Below are 15,618 nucleotides of genomic sequence, written 5' to 3'. Positions count from 1 at the left end.
TCTCGAAGGCAAGGCCTATCCAAGCCACTGTAGCAAAGCAAGCTCATAATGGGCATGGTAAACCAAAGGAAATACTCTATAGGTTCCCACCATGAGTCGTCCAATATCCTTTGCTTAATTTTTGTTGCCTTATTAGTGTTGCTTTTCCTCCATATAGACCGATTAATGTTGATCACCATATTGCAAATTGCCACTTTCACTTTTACTAGTCTCAAGATGATTAAGTTTGATGCATAAAAGGTCTCAACAACCTATAATAAAAATTGGAACAAAAAAAAAATATTAAATAGAGACAAATTTCAAAAAGGAATACATATTACACTACCAAATTATTAAAAATCAGAAAATGTAAAATACTAAATATATTGTTTATGATTAAATCACTACTTTAAGTTCACTTTGCTTCAATAGCTCTAAACTTGAGAATAATCTGAAAATTCCTCGAGTCATGTGGTGGTTTGTGACGAACATATGGATGTCCTCAGCCTTTGAATAACGTCTTTTATCCACCTATTTTTGTGCTCAATCTTTTGTAGCATAAGATTGAGTGTACCGCACAAGGTATCGAAAAGATATGCTGATATCAATCTTCAACAAACAAACCTGCTGCTCTATAATTCTTTGCATTGTCCATTATGACTTGGGTAGCATTTCTAGGTACCATTGACTCAATAGCAGAGATGAGAATATTGGCAAGGAATTGCCAATTTTTTACTTGCCCCTCACAGTCCACAAATTTCAAAAACATTGCCCCTTTAGGGGACACTGCTATGACATTGATCAAGGGATAATTTCTTGCATCTCCCATCCATTTGAAACAATCAATACCCCTATCTCAATCAATGAATCCCTTATGGGCTTCAATGCATCCTCAAACCCTTTGACCTCTTTTTCCAACAAGGCGGTCCATATTTTCTCACAATTGGGGCTCTTGAACCCTCTTGTAGCTTCATTGACATATTCCAACATCTTCTTCCAATATGGGGAATGAACAACACTTTAAGGCAACCTTCATGCATTTATGCATCTTGTTATATCTAGGTTGGCAATGTCCCAACTCATTAAGATGTGAAGTTTCCAAAGGTCACTTTCTTTTTCGCGGAATGGGTGGTTGAGTTTCAATTTCAAGCTCAAATGTAGTAGTATAAAAGGAGTCGTCTTCTATCACAATATTTAAAGATGGTGGTTGCATTCCCTTTGATTTATTTTTTAGTGGGCAAATTTTGCCTGCGTGCTTCTCTCTCTTCAGCTTCTTCATGCTCTGTGACATTTTAATATTGTATCATTTGGTATAGGCACATCTTTTTTGCTAGGGCATTACTTGACTTCTATGATATGCACACATATGGCTTACCAACCGATAATATGAATTGTTCCTTCATACGTAACAACCCGAAACTTTCAATAGAATCCACCTCTTAGAAGGGGTCATGTAATATCAACATACTCGCAAAGGAAAATCAGAATTTGGATCTATTCTTTGTAGTTTATTATTGCTCACAGAGGACAAGGTACATGTCATTGTAGCTCCTATAGCAAGAAATTTTACACATATTTAAAATAAACACTAGAGAATCAAAAAAAAGATAATCTTATGGATAATTAAAGAGAAATGAAAAAGATCTAAAAACTTAAACCTTAAAAAAAAATCAAACGAAAAAACAATTTATCTCTTTCACCTATTAGCAGCTTGCAATGGTCTAGGAATGAAGCACAAACACTTTAATGAAGCTTTACAAATCAATCTCCCAAATCCCTCTTGCTTAACCAAGATTTCATTCAACCACCTATTATTTGCACACCAAATGAGTCATAAAATCCAACACAAGACAATTTAAATCACTGTTTTAGGGTTATAGATCTCAAAAATTATGAAATTTGAAAAAAAAAAAAAATCGTCGATTGTCATATTTTTATGGTCAGGTTCAAACTTGGTTCGACCATATATGGGGTGGTCTACCCAAATTTGAACTAGGTTCAATTGGTGTTGAACTACATGTTGTGCGCACAGACCTTGTCCGAACCCACAAGCATATTTGGGCCAGACCCGAACCCAAACCAAACCCCTAAGGTGTCAAAAAAAAATACATAGCTTAAAGACTTATGCAAGAAGAAAGAAAAGTCTACATGATTAGTTTAGATGTTTACAAAACCCGAATTTGTTTGTTGAGAATACATGTTTGTTTCCATAATTGAAAAAATTTGACTTGGCAATAACTCAACAAGCCCAAAAAATAATGAAACTTGGCACTTTGCAAAATCTTGGGAAAAACTCAGCAATTCCATCAAACATTTGATATACATAAATGTTTAATAATATTATTCAAAAACAAACATATGACTAAATTTGTGAAGCATATGACTAAAATTTAATACATACCATGGACCCAGAAACAACTTCGACTCCAAATAACCTATAATGCAACTTCCTATGTCATACATCAAAGCTGCCTCATCTAAAGAGATTTTTGGCAAGTTGTGCTATTATATGTCTGAGTAGGCACACTCAAGAGTTATATCCTGATTCCTTATCACCCCCTCATTGTAATGGAATTTTTTGTTTGGCTGATTCTAATATTAAAGGTATTTGGGAGTGCAAACCACAATGAGAAGGGGTAGTGCCCCTTATGGGGTCTAGGTACAATGATTTAGCAGGGTCAAGGGGCAGCATCACTGTTGTGGGGTTTGAGGGAAATGTCCCCAACAAGGTCAAGCAAAAGAGCCCCTATGGGGGTTTGGGGGCAACACCCCTAATGGGGTCAAGGGGCAGTCAAGCCCAAATTAAAGCCTTGGAAACCTTTCCCACCAATGAAGATTACATTTTTTATAAGCGATAAAAAATAATTTATATGAATTTAGACGAATTATAAATACAAAAATCGTGATATTTTGCATTTACTCAAGTTTTATAGGAAACAATTGCCACGAGTTTTTCAAAAACTCATTGGAGAGTTTTTGGGTAAGTAACTCACCTAACATTTTGATTCAGGAGTACTCGCAAGTCAAAATAATTTTTGGAGAGTTTTAAAACACTGCTCATTTCAAAGGGTAACAATACATCAAAAAACATGAGCAGTCTCAATAAAATTTTCTGCCTGTATTTTTTCTTGTGTGTCTTGATTTGGATCCTTTGACTGCCTTCACTAATATTTGTTTTTAAAAAGTTTCAAAAGGGTAGCATGTCAAATTTCCATCTGGTATTGCTTACATGCAAGGCAGCTAGAAATGTTTTGCAAAAATGCCACAGGACCAATGCAAGTACTGGATATCTTGAATTATTGCAGAGATATCAGCACATGTGTGCTCTAAACATCTAAAAATGTATAATGTTTGTGTGAGTTCAAGAGATGTGTATGTGTGCAGTTGTACATGTAGATATACACACATGAATGTTAATGTAAACATGTATGCATCTACAGATACAGACATAAAATTATTCATTAGCAGTAAAGGATTGGATAAGCTTAAGAAACTGTTACATTAATTATTCCAGTTTGGAAATGGATGTTAAAAAAATACCATGACCAAGCCTCTCAAGTGAAATTTGCACCAGTTTACACAAGTCAAATGGTAAGCATCAATGCTATATCCTCTAGCTCTCCTGTGTATGACTTAGATGGCATGCAATCTTATGATTTTAAGTGAGTATAGCTTAAAAAATCTTACACGCTTTAATATTCAATCTTGAAAATATGACACATCTATTATGATTATGAATGCTCCATCTTCAACCGAATTCCTACTCACCCTCTGAAATGTTTTTGACAGCCCAAATTTTATCATCCACTGGAACAAATTCAGGCAAGTATGATGAGACTGCTCCTGACATTGTTCTTGAAAATCCCTGCAAAAAGAAGTGTTAATTCTTGTCTCATAACAAACACAACCAAACTTCACTAGCATGTAATAAAATGCTTTAAATTTTTCAGTTTGAATACAGCACTTCTTTTTTCTTTTGGATATATGACACATGTTTTTCACAAGTACTCAACTGAGTGAGATTAAGAAGTCAAAAAGTGCAAATGACCTGAAAGATCGGACCACTCATAGAAAAATCCTGATACATGATACATACCTATATTAAATACATATGTACCCATACATGTGTGCACATGTACATACATGCATATATATAGTACACACACAGGAATTTTGAAAAAAAATGTGCAGCGGGTCCATTTAAATTGCATTAATATATAATTACAATTAAGACTATTAAGAGTATTTGTCTGTTTAAGACATGACGGCATTTGTCCCTAGTCATGAACTGTGATTTATAGATTGAATACAATATACTAAGTGAATGTCTTTGACAGATGCTAGGAGCCATTGTGAACCACAGTAGAATAACATATTTATTTTACTAGGTTATTTTTACATTGTTGATCAAACCATTGGCGGGGCATATACTCTGGCACAGTTTAAGACTCAATAAAAATGATAAGGAAACCAATCTCCAAATGGCTGTACTTCCTTTCAAAATCTTTTATTTTACACACGGGATAATAAAAATGAGTAAGCTGCATTGGATGTATGACAGTGAGTGAGAGCTGGCTAATGCACAAGAAAGGTAGGCGCTTTATGTTCTCGTATACATTATATTAAATGATATGAATATTCCATTATACAATTCTTCAGCATGGATTTTCAATTTGGATATATGCTATTCTATGCAATTTTATTGCAAAAAGAAACATAAGCTAAAATTTGAAATTTGTTACATCTATGGACTGCCATCTACATCTATATTCAACTTGCAATATATATGTGCCCATAACCATGTCTCAACTGCTGAAATCAGTTCTCGTCCACTTTCCTGCAACCACCAATGTTTGATTTTCACTGTAGACAATCTTATTCGTGTATACTGGGAGAAGTATGTTGTTGCTCTAACATCTATTAGCTAAATTTACTCTCATCTGTTGCTCTAAATCAAGCAGTAAACCTGGAATCAGCTCAAAATAAATTTTATTTAATAATAAAAAACCATGGAAGCAGCGGAGATGATTAAAAGAATGGGTTAACAACCAGCTGGCCCCTGTCCCTTTCTGTGTCTTTTTAGTTCTCTGGCTTTTCTGTGTTGTCTTTTGGTTTCAGGCTTTTTTGATGCCGGCTCTGTCGTTTGTCTGTTGTTGCTTTATGGGCTTTAATGTTTAATCTCTAGATATTTTGTACAGGGTTTCAGGGCCCATTCAAAACCTGTTTTCTTAATCAAAAACAAACCATGGAAGCAATGAACAGTTAGGCATGGAATAACAAAAATAATACACAAGCATGAATGACACAAGATATTCACTGGAGAAATATACTTGGAGTGAAAACTCAAGCAATGTGGGGTTGTGCCATCATAGATGTCAACCAACTTTAGTAAAGATTACAAACCAAGGCATACATTCAATTGGAATATTGCTCCTCTAGGTCCAACTGTAAATGAAGACAATGCCATTGAATAATCTTGTCATAAGTGTTGTCATAGGATCTTATGACAGCTGTCATAGCTGTCATAGATGCTCTTACAACATTTATCAAGTGTCCAATTACCTCAAAATACAGGATTCCAAGAGAGGATGCCTAGCTCTTTTGTCTTTTCCCTAAATTACAAATGGTAAAAGTAACTTTGTCTTTTCAGTCTCTTTCACCACCAATGGTTGAACAGTTCCACTTCTTATGGGTAAATTACGATAGTTAGTAGGAAATAATAAATTAGGGATTTACAAGGTTGATGGCACCTAAGTCTTAACAGGAATTGTATTTGTTGTCCAAAAAAATTATTCTAAGTCCCTTTGTCATTACCAGCAATATCACATCATATAATTGAGTTTGTCCGAGCATAGTCTCATCTGATTTGTTCTTTAACTCTGAAAATATACTTTCCTTTTTATGTCAGTCTTCAACTCTACAAAAATATGTTTTCTTTTATATCCCACTTATTTCCTTTATATTCTGATTAATATATATATCAGATAAAACAATCTGAATATATATATATATATATATATATATATATATATATATATATATATATATATATATATATATATATATATATATATATATATATATATCCGCTCAAACTCCTTAAGTTGCTGACTTGTTTCTTTCTCCATTATTCTTTTATTATTTATATCTTTTATTTTTATAAATGTGACTTTTCAAATAAATGAGTCATCTCTTTTCAAAAATAAATTATAGACTTTCATTAAACTAATCATACTAAAATTCCTCCTTTATAATAATCGAGCATCATCACTTTTGATAACTATTATATTATTCTGATTTGATTAGTAATCTATTGTTCCCAAGAGATATTTCAATAATATTTGTTATTCACGCCCAAACCCTAATCGAGTCTTCCTAAAGCTTCTGACGGATGAATTAATTATCTGCTGAAACCAGGTTCGATAATGATGACTGCCACTCAATCTAAATAATCCAGATGGAAGGTGATACTCATATCATATAGCTATTTGAAAACTGTCTTTCTCATTATCACCTGAATCATCCGCAGACCTTTAATAGCAACTTGGTCAGCCTTTGATTCTTCCAATCATTGTTTTGTAGAAACTTTTGTTCCTTGTTATCGCAGGTTATACTATGTACCACTGCAGTACACTATTTGTGACGTGGAATGTCAAAATTAGTCGCTGAAGTAGCATGATGCATATCAAGTATTTTGTTTTTCACCTAATACTTCATGAGATGCTGACTGGGATTTAACTTGTATGATAATGGTCTTGCTATGATATTTTCATCTTATGTTATATCGTCAAAGCTTCTTCATCTTTTAATACAAGGCAGAATTCCATAACTCATAGCTTACAAAAAGAATGTCACCGGTGCAAATAAAATATGTACATTGTATCTGTCACTATACTAGTTCTATTACTGTTGACGATTGTCGTAAAACTCTGAAAATTCTTTATATGCTCAATATCACTCAAAAACACATTACTACAGCAGAGGTACTACCTCCACACTCCATATGAGGTGGAATAATATCGCTGGAGACTCATTACATATTTGTGATTACAAACTGTGCTGTAAAAACCTTTTCTGTTTGTTCTTCACGCTGACTCCTCTATGTTTATTGAGATTACTTGTGTGTCTTTGTTGCTGCCTTATAAATAAGACTCGCTCATATACTCTGTTCAACACCTGTCATTGACCACTTATCTCTACTGTTGTCTTTTTAGAGATTTGGTCTTCTTGTGATTCCTTCCCGGGACCCTCTATATAGGTGTGTTGACAAGAAGCCTTTGAACAACATCATTCTAACTTATATCCTTAGATCTTTCCCTTCTATTTGTCTGATTTTCTTTAATATATATTTTTGCGATGACTCTTCACTGATCTGCTATATATTGCTGTTTTAATGTCTTCATGCTGCATATAATGATTTTTCTTTTCATTGAATCTATATCAAATCTGCATCATACTTGACATCAATGACAATTCTTCCATCAAGGTACCCCATCATTACCACAATATATCCACACCTATGTGTCTAACTTACCTTTGATCCAACAAAATCTAAACCCTCCCTCTGAAAACTTCATGGGGCTTTGAAGGGAATAGTGGTACGAAGTCACACTTCAATAGTTTTCTAGTTCTTTGTCATGTATCGCATTCCCCTACCCACTCAAGGCATCTGTGCAATGTTGGCAACCACAGCCTTAAAAATAACACCTTGCATGTAGTGGCATCTAGTCCCATGTGGTCACCAACCAAGCACTTGTGTGCTTCCTTAAGTATTCTTGGAATCTCCTCTTGCATGACACATCACCCTAGCATGTGGTTGGGACCGATCTTATAGAGTAACCCATTAATGAGCTGAAAAGTTTTAATTTTAAGTGTTATCTTTCTCCTCACACTCAGTGCCATCTCCCTTAGAAAGGTTGCATGTGATAGGTGCCCCCAAATGCTTTCGTACCATAGTGGTAACAATATAATTTTGAAGAGGTTAGCATCTGGGAAGCCTTTGTTCACTCCAACACGTAACTCTCCTTATTTGATCTAAGACAATTGAATTGCAATGATAGGACTTTTCTCCAATCTTCAATGACAGTGAATGTGAACTCTTGCGGTCGAAGCAACCATCTACTCACATGTCCTTGGATGATGCACTTGTTCACAAGGTACATTAGAGCCTGAAAATTTGCACAAAACATGAAGAGTGTCACTAGGAGATAATGGAAAAACTTCTATATAAAGTATACTAACCCCAGTGCTTCCCTCTCAGTTGTACTATAATTCCTTTTGGCTTTTGAGAGTAGGTGGTTGACAAAAAATATCGGGTGGTCAAATCCTTGTATGCCCACTTCTGTTAGTGTATAGCCCCAATTGCATAGTTGAAGGCATCTATGCGCACATGAAATTCCTCGTTCCAATTTGGGTGCCAAGAAAGGTACACTGACTAATACTAACTTTAGTTCATTGAATGCTTTGTTCTACTCATTCCCCCACATAAACAATCGTCCCTTTCTTGTTAGCATGTCAAGAGGACAGGAAATTTGGGCAAAGTTTTTTATGAACCTCCAATAGTAGCCAACATGCCGAAGGAATGATTTAACTCCCGTTATATATCTAGGGTCTCCATCTAGATGATGACCCCTACCTTGTCAAGGTTTGCCTTGAATCCTTCTTTGCAAACTATATCGACAAGCAATTTGCCTTGGGATACCATAAACCTGCACTTTTTGGGGTCCAAAGCCAACCCTTCCCTTTGGTAACTATCCATGCATTCACAACATGTGGTGCAATGAGTATCCTGACTATTGTATATTGACCAATTGTCCCAAAATGCCTTAAAGATCTCCACCGACATCTTGTCAAAAATGTGTAGTATTATGCATTGAAAGGTAGCCAAGGCATTGCACAAGCCAAACAACAGTTTGTTTTATGCATACACCCTATCTTGTACCACAAAGGTAGGCTTCAGTTTGTCCTCTTCAAAAATACTTATCTAATTGTACTCAAGAAATCCGACCGTAAAGGATTATATCTTGTGGTCTATATCTTCCTCTAGTTTAGTGTTGGGGAATGGGGTTGGGATCTTTGATTGTTACTACGTAAAAACATCTTAAGTCCTCAAAAATCATTATTTGGTTTGCCTCCTTGAGGGACGTGACAATTGGCAAGACCCTCTCACTTGTTTGCACATTGATAATATACATGCTTCCAACACTTTTCAATTTCTCCATGCATCTTGGCGGGGTAGTTTTTGTTCATACGGTAGGGCTTTCTCTGTACAGATTGTGGACCTAGTTAAAGAAAATTCTATGTATGCAAAGTCTGAGCAGTATACCCTTTAGGTCCTTGTATGTCCACATGAAGGTGTCCTAGATTCCTACTATTCTATGAGTATTTTGAACATGACAACCTTGAATATAGAGTTTCAATTGTCACCAACCAATATGACCTTTGGATTGTCTTCATTACCTAGATATGCCTTCTTCACACTTAGATCTTCGCATTCATGATCTTGTCCATTTCAAAATTTGTGCTACTTCCTCTTTGTACACTTCATACTCTCGAGGAAAACTCAACATTGTAATATCCCTTGTCAATTCAAACCTCAACTTGTTGATTTGTAGGTCAAGTAATATTGTCAAACACTTCAAATACGATCTCTATGCTTGTTGTATCTGAGTTTCAGATTGATTATGCTTGCTTGAAATGATATCAAAGGGAATTTAAAAGCTTGTAATTGATTACTACTATATCTAAGAAAAGAACTAAATGCATATGCAATTCTCTTTTGGTTTTTCAAATACATATAGATGAATTCTAAATGAAAAATGTGCACTTACAGCCAATTGGTATTTTGTCAAACACTTGGCATGCATACTATTATGTCAATCATGAAAGATATAAATATGCACATTATATCAAATATATAGACCTGCAACTTATCACTCCTTTGGCGAGATATTTTCTAATTCAATGCTTAACATAATATTCCAAGGCTCTTGGCTTTGCAACCCCAAAAAAAACTGAGTAGAAATGACATTATAAATCTGATATAAAATGTGCATCTACAGCTACTTCTGACAGCCACCTTTACAATGCCAAATGACCAATTTAAATGATGCAAATTGACTGTAGAGCCTGATATACAAATTGCCCAACGAAGGAGATGAAATTGCAATCATAATCAAGCCAAGTACTGTAGCGCGGGTACTATTCACAGCACTATTCACAACACTGTAGCAGCCAGCAATAAATGTATTCCCCAATTTAAGCACAAATAGAACTCCAGAATGAAGCTCTCCTGAATGCCAAATTCAGTGGATATTTCACCACCTCAAATAGTTGCAACACTAAAGAACTGATGCTCTCCCTGAAATCAGAAACCCTTAGCTTCTTCTCCCAAGTTCATATCAAATACAATTGACAATCATCAGATGCCTAACAATGAAGCTTTCGCCTCTATTTATTCTTTTCCTTCACCCTTCTAGAAGGAAATAAAATATTATTTAATTGCACTCTCTAGAAGCTTCCCCCTTTCTAATACAATTATTAGTTGTGCTTCTAGAAAATGCACTCTCTAGAAGCTTCCCACTTTCTAATACATTAATTAGTTGTGTTTCCAGAAAATTAAATTAATTAAATATAAAGTCACCTTTAGATTTATTTATTTATTGACTTTAATTTAATTTATTTCTCCACTTAGGCTTTGGAGAATGAAAGGCTAAGAACTTCATCGAGGGCCTAAAAGATGGAGAACATTACAAACATACCCTAGCTGGCTTCGTGTATCTTCCCAACCTACAACGCGTTGCATCCAAGGTGAAAGACTTTGTAATCCTACATTTGCTAATGAAGAAATCCTATAATTCAAGCACTCGTTCTCCATTAGGGTCCATTCATCCATCCCAAAATAATATAAATAAGCAAATAATATAATGATATTTTTAATAATATGTTTGTATTATTACATACAATGGCAAGGGACTAATATTATATTATCTAATAGAATTATTAGAAAGGATGCATTTACAATTGGTCATTCATTATAGACACTTGAAAGAATAAAGCAATATGAATCGAGTGAACTCAATTCTAAATCAAAATAAATCGCTAGACAACGTATTCAATGAATACATTCATAAGGCAATCCATATCATAGTAAATTCATAAGCAGCGTTAATGATATTGCAACTTTAGAGATGATATCAATCATGTGTCGTGTCGGCATGTAAATGTAGTAGTTAGTGATTATGAAGAACATAGTCTTTTACTCTCATCTACAAGGTATGTATAGCAAGGTGACTATAATGGAGAAGGTTAGAAGTGAGTCCATTGAGCAATATAAGGAAGTGGTCATTGTAACCTCCAATCAGTGATAAGCCCACAAGATACAACACAATCAATCACTTAAGTAAAATCAAGAATATCGTAAATAAGAAGTAAGAATGATGATTTGAACATGAAGCTTAACACTTCACAGATTTCTCCACAAGATACTCAAGACAAAATCAATAGCAAGCCTAGCTGAAATGAATGAGACTTCATCTTTTTAATGCCCAAGCAGTGACTCTTCAAATTGCCTTCCTTATCTCCTTGTCTTCTTGCCAGGTTTGTCCCTTATCAACCCTATTAAAATATTAAGTTGACTTTAATTGATGTAGGTGCAACATGCATGATCCTTGCATTTCTCCCTCAAAATTTTAGTGTTTTGTCATGAGTTGGGTGAATTTAGGTGTCTTAGGCATGTTGAAGTCATTTCTCAATGAACTGTAATCATTTGATTAGTTTTTGCATGTTTTGTGCATGATTTTTGGTCAACTAAAGTCAACATTGGTCAACGAACAATCAAAATTACATTTTGGGTTATGTTTGGTGTAATGTTATTTTTGGCATGTTTGCCAATTGGATGTGTTTGTAAGGGACTTGCATAGGTTTGCTAATAAGTTCTCAAAAATTGCAAAGTTGCAAAAACAATGTTGCAAAATTCAAAATGACAGAACGCGAAGAGTTATTTTGGATTTTTGTGAGTTTGGTGAACGTGGGAAGATGGTAAGTCATCTCCCACGATGTTTTAAGGATGTAGGCAGACATTTCAAGAGGTTAATGAAGATTTGGCAAGGTTTTTGATGTGCAAATTCATGACTGTGATAACCGGTAAGGGTATTTAGACCTAAAGTTGAAATTTCTTTGAACACTAATACTTGTTGATGGTTTGAACATGTGGTAGATGTTGTTGCAATTCTTCTGCATTCATTAATTGAATAAAGTCGTTGAATTGGTGGGCTTGGTTGAGTTATTTGTGTCTGTTGGCCTTCTCTGACCTATGACTAGGGTTTTGTACAATATTGCCTATTTCTCCTAATTGCACTGGTGGAAAATTCCAATTCCTTGCCATTGGAGGGGTAGGTATGTATATTAAGATATTATTCATCAAATTTCTTGCCACTTTATTTACCTTAGCAAAATGAACTGATATGTGGCTAGGCATATTGATGTGAGTAGCCTGGTGGACGAAACAAGCTATAATGGCAAAGGGTTATGGAGGTGTAGGAAGACCTTGGAAGGCGGGGAATAATTGTTTAGATTGTCAACGAGGTGGTGGTAGTGTTGGTTTGGTAAAATTGCTTTAATTGCTTAGACATTTAGGAAGCCCTAGTTGAAGGGACTTGAAACCCTCATTAAATGGCCAATTTAAGGCTTTGGGTTTTGGAAAGCATTTGAAAAACTGAGACTTTGAAATCTTACAGTCCTTCCAAACGGGTATCCAAATACATGTATAGTTTGGAAAGTCTTGTGGAACAATTTAAAGTTATTAGGCAAAAACTAAGCTTGGAAGCCTAATTCTTCTAGGTTTGTTTTAGGCCTACATGCAAAATCTTGATGTGGGTATTAGAGCTCTGCCTTGTAACTTGGGGAAGAGTTGGAGACCACTCAATAATGACACCTAATGTCTCTGTATTGCCTCTTGGTTTCCTTAAAGTATAATTGGGTAAAGATCCTAGGGTTAATTGCAAGGGTTGAAGATACGTAAGGAATTACATTGGAGTTAGAGTGAGTTGTGGGTGTGGGAGTAAGAGCAAGGAGTTTGTAAGTGCTTAGGTGGATTTGAGAAAGAGAATGTCACCTTTACCTTGTGGCCTAACCTATATTGGAAGCATTTTAACTTGGAGAACTCGCCAAGACCAGTTTGAACCTTACCTAGTCCTTGAACCAACCTTAATTGCATCAATCCTCCATAAGTCAATTTTAATATATATTTTGGGATGGTCTATCAATTCCCTAATGTCCCAGAATTGGAGACATTACACCCTGAAGGTCATATCCCTCATTGTATATTTCTTCATGTTAAATTCAATGCGCAGTTTGTTTTAACCAACTTCATATGCTTTGGTTCAAACTAAGGTGAATCATGCATGAATCGCATCTTCAACAAACAATTGCATAAGTACTTACTAGTATTTTTTGATGACATTCTTATTTATAGCAGGACATGGGAAGAGCACCTAAAGCATCTGGATGAAATCCTAAGGATCATGAAGGATCAGTCTTTGTTCACCAAGCAATCTAAGCGTGAATTTGGTATGACAGAAATATTGTATCTAGGACATGTTGTCAGTAAATATGGAGTTCAAGTTCATCAGGAGAAGATTCAAGCTATCCTTGATTGGCCTCCCCCAAAATCACTCACGGAGTTGCGAGAATTTTTTAGACTGTACAGTTATTACCAGACATTTGTAAAAGGGTTCTCTCAGCTCGGCGCACCATTAATAGATCTAACAAGAAAGGGGTCCTTCCAGTGGAATGAAAAGACGCAACTCACTTTTGATAAGCGAAAGGAAGCAATGAGCAATTGTCCCATGCTTGCTTTACCTAATTTCACTCAACCGTTCATTATGGAGTGCGACACATCCGAAGAAGGCATTGGCGCAGTACTAATGCAAGATAGACACCCCATAGCCTATGAGAGCAGGAAGCTTACGCAAACAGAACACTTATATTCCATCTACGACAAAGAGATGTTGGCCATCGTACATGCACTAACCAAGTTCCGACAGTATCTGGTGGGTGCCAAGTTTATCGTTCGTACAGATCACAATAGTTTGAGATTTTTTTGGAGCAATGAGACTTGAATGAGAGGCAACAAAAATGGATAAGCAAGGTTCTGGCTTTTGATTTTAACATTGAATATGTGAAAGGAAAAAACAATGTGATTGCAGATGCTTTATCTAGAAAACCTGCCATCTGCTTACTAACCTAGATTTCAACTAACTAGAAAGCACATTTATTGTTAAAATACTCCAAAAACATATTTGCCTATGAGCTAATGGATGGCAACATCCAGAATGATCGTTACAAAGTGGTGGATGACATCATTTACTATAAGAATCGGATATATTTAGTGCCGGAATCCAATTGAAGCAGAAAATCTTGAAGGAGGTACACGACTCGCCCTTGGCCAAGCACCTGGGCTTCCTCAAAACTTACAGACGTCTCCGGGAGAGGTTTTCATGGAAAGGTCTTTAAACGAGACGTATTGCAGTAAGAGTGTGCGATCTGCCAGCAAAACAAATCCGAACATACTCTACCTACCGGATTACTGCAACCTTTGCCAATTCCAAAACAGAAGTGGGAAAGTATCTTGATGGATTTCATAACTAGACTTCCCAAGGTGAACGGAAAGGATTGTATCTTGATGGTGCTTAAGAAACTAACAAAGTAGACACGTTTCTTCACCATCCCCTCAGATTTTCAGGCCGCATAAGTTGTCAATCTATTTTTTAGAGAAATCTTTCGTCTGCACGGGTTACCCTGAAACATTGTCAGTGATCAGGATGGGCGATTTATCAGTATCTTCTAGACAGAACTATTTCAGTTGATAGGGACAAAATTGTCACCAAGTACTACTTACCACCCTCAGACAGGCGGACAAACAGAGATTGTGAACAAGTGGCTCGAAGGTTACCTTCGGAACTACGTTTCGGCACAACAACGGGCATAGGTCGAATGGATACACCTAGGGGAATATTGCTACAATACCACATACCACATGTCCATCGAGATGGCACCATTCAAAGCTCTATATGGGTATGAACCCCTTTCCTTCATCGACATAATTTTGGGAGACAGTCGTGCACCAAGGGCGAAGGACTAACTTTAGGAGGGACAAGACATCCTAAGATACCTGAAGGAAACTTACAACGAGCACAGAATCAAAAAAAGATGTACGCCAATAGACACCGAATAGAGAGGAGTTTCGAAGTAGGAGACTTGGTCTACCTTAGGCTCCAGACATACCAACAATCCTCATTGAAAGAAAAGGGGAAAGAAAAACTGAAGCCACGATTTTATGGCCCTTATCGTGTAGTTTGTTGCATCGATGAAGTCACCTACAAGCTGGAACTCCCGAAGGAGAGCCGTATTCATAACATTTTTCATGTTTCCTACTTGAAGAAAGTCATGGGATAGAACGTCAAGATAGCTACAAACCTTCTGTCGCTCAATGAAAGAAAGCTCATATTGGAACTCGCAGAGATTATTGAAGTACATGAGAAGACCCTGCGAAACCGAACGGTGAAGGAATATTTGGTACGCTGGAAACACTTGTCGCTGGATGACACAACCTTGGAAGGCGAGCACATTCTATAGTAT

The 15,618-nt window shown here is 36.0% G+C and overlaps 1 protein-coding gene across 3 annotated transcripts in view; it reads right to left on the bottom strand.

Annotated features, from left to right (window-relative positions):
* LOC149575675 (carbon catabolite repressor protein 4 homolog 4-like) overlaps positions 1-15,618 on the bottom strand; it is a 140,618-nt gene that overhangs the window by 103,291 nt on the left and 21,709 nt on the right. For all 3 annotated transcript variants that reach the window (XM_089815439.1, XM_089815437.1, XM_089815438.1), the window contains exon 2: positions 3,748-3,844. In XM_089815439.1, coding sequence (XP_089671565.1) covers positions 3,748-3,829 — 82 coding nt within the window. In that variant the 5' untranslated portion in view covers positions 3,830-3,844. The remainder of the gene's footprint in view (positions 1-3,747; positions 3,845-15,618) is intronic.

Source organism: Cupressus sempervirens, chromosome 2 (genome assembly GCF_028749045.1).
Source record: "Cupressus sempervirens isolate cs-2001-9-10 chromosome 2, ASM2874904v1, whole genome shotgun sequence".
In the NCBI taxonomy this organism is placed as follows: Eukaryota; Viridiplantae; Streptophyta; class Pinopsida; order Cupressales; family Cupressaceae; genus Cupressus; species Cupressus sempervirens.
The sequence above is the reverse complement of the archived record's forward strand: the minus strand, read 5'-3'. Positions and strand labels throughout refer to the sequence as shown.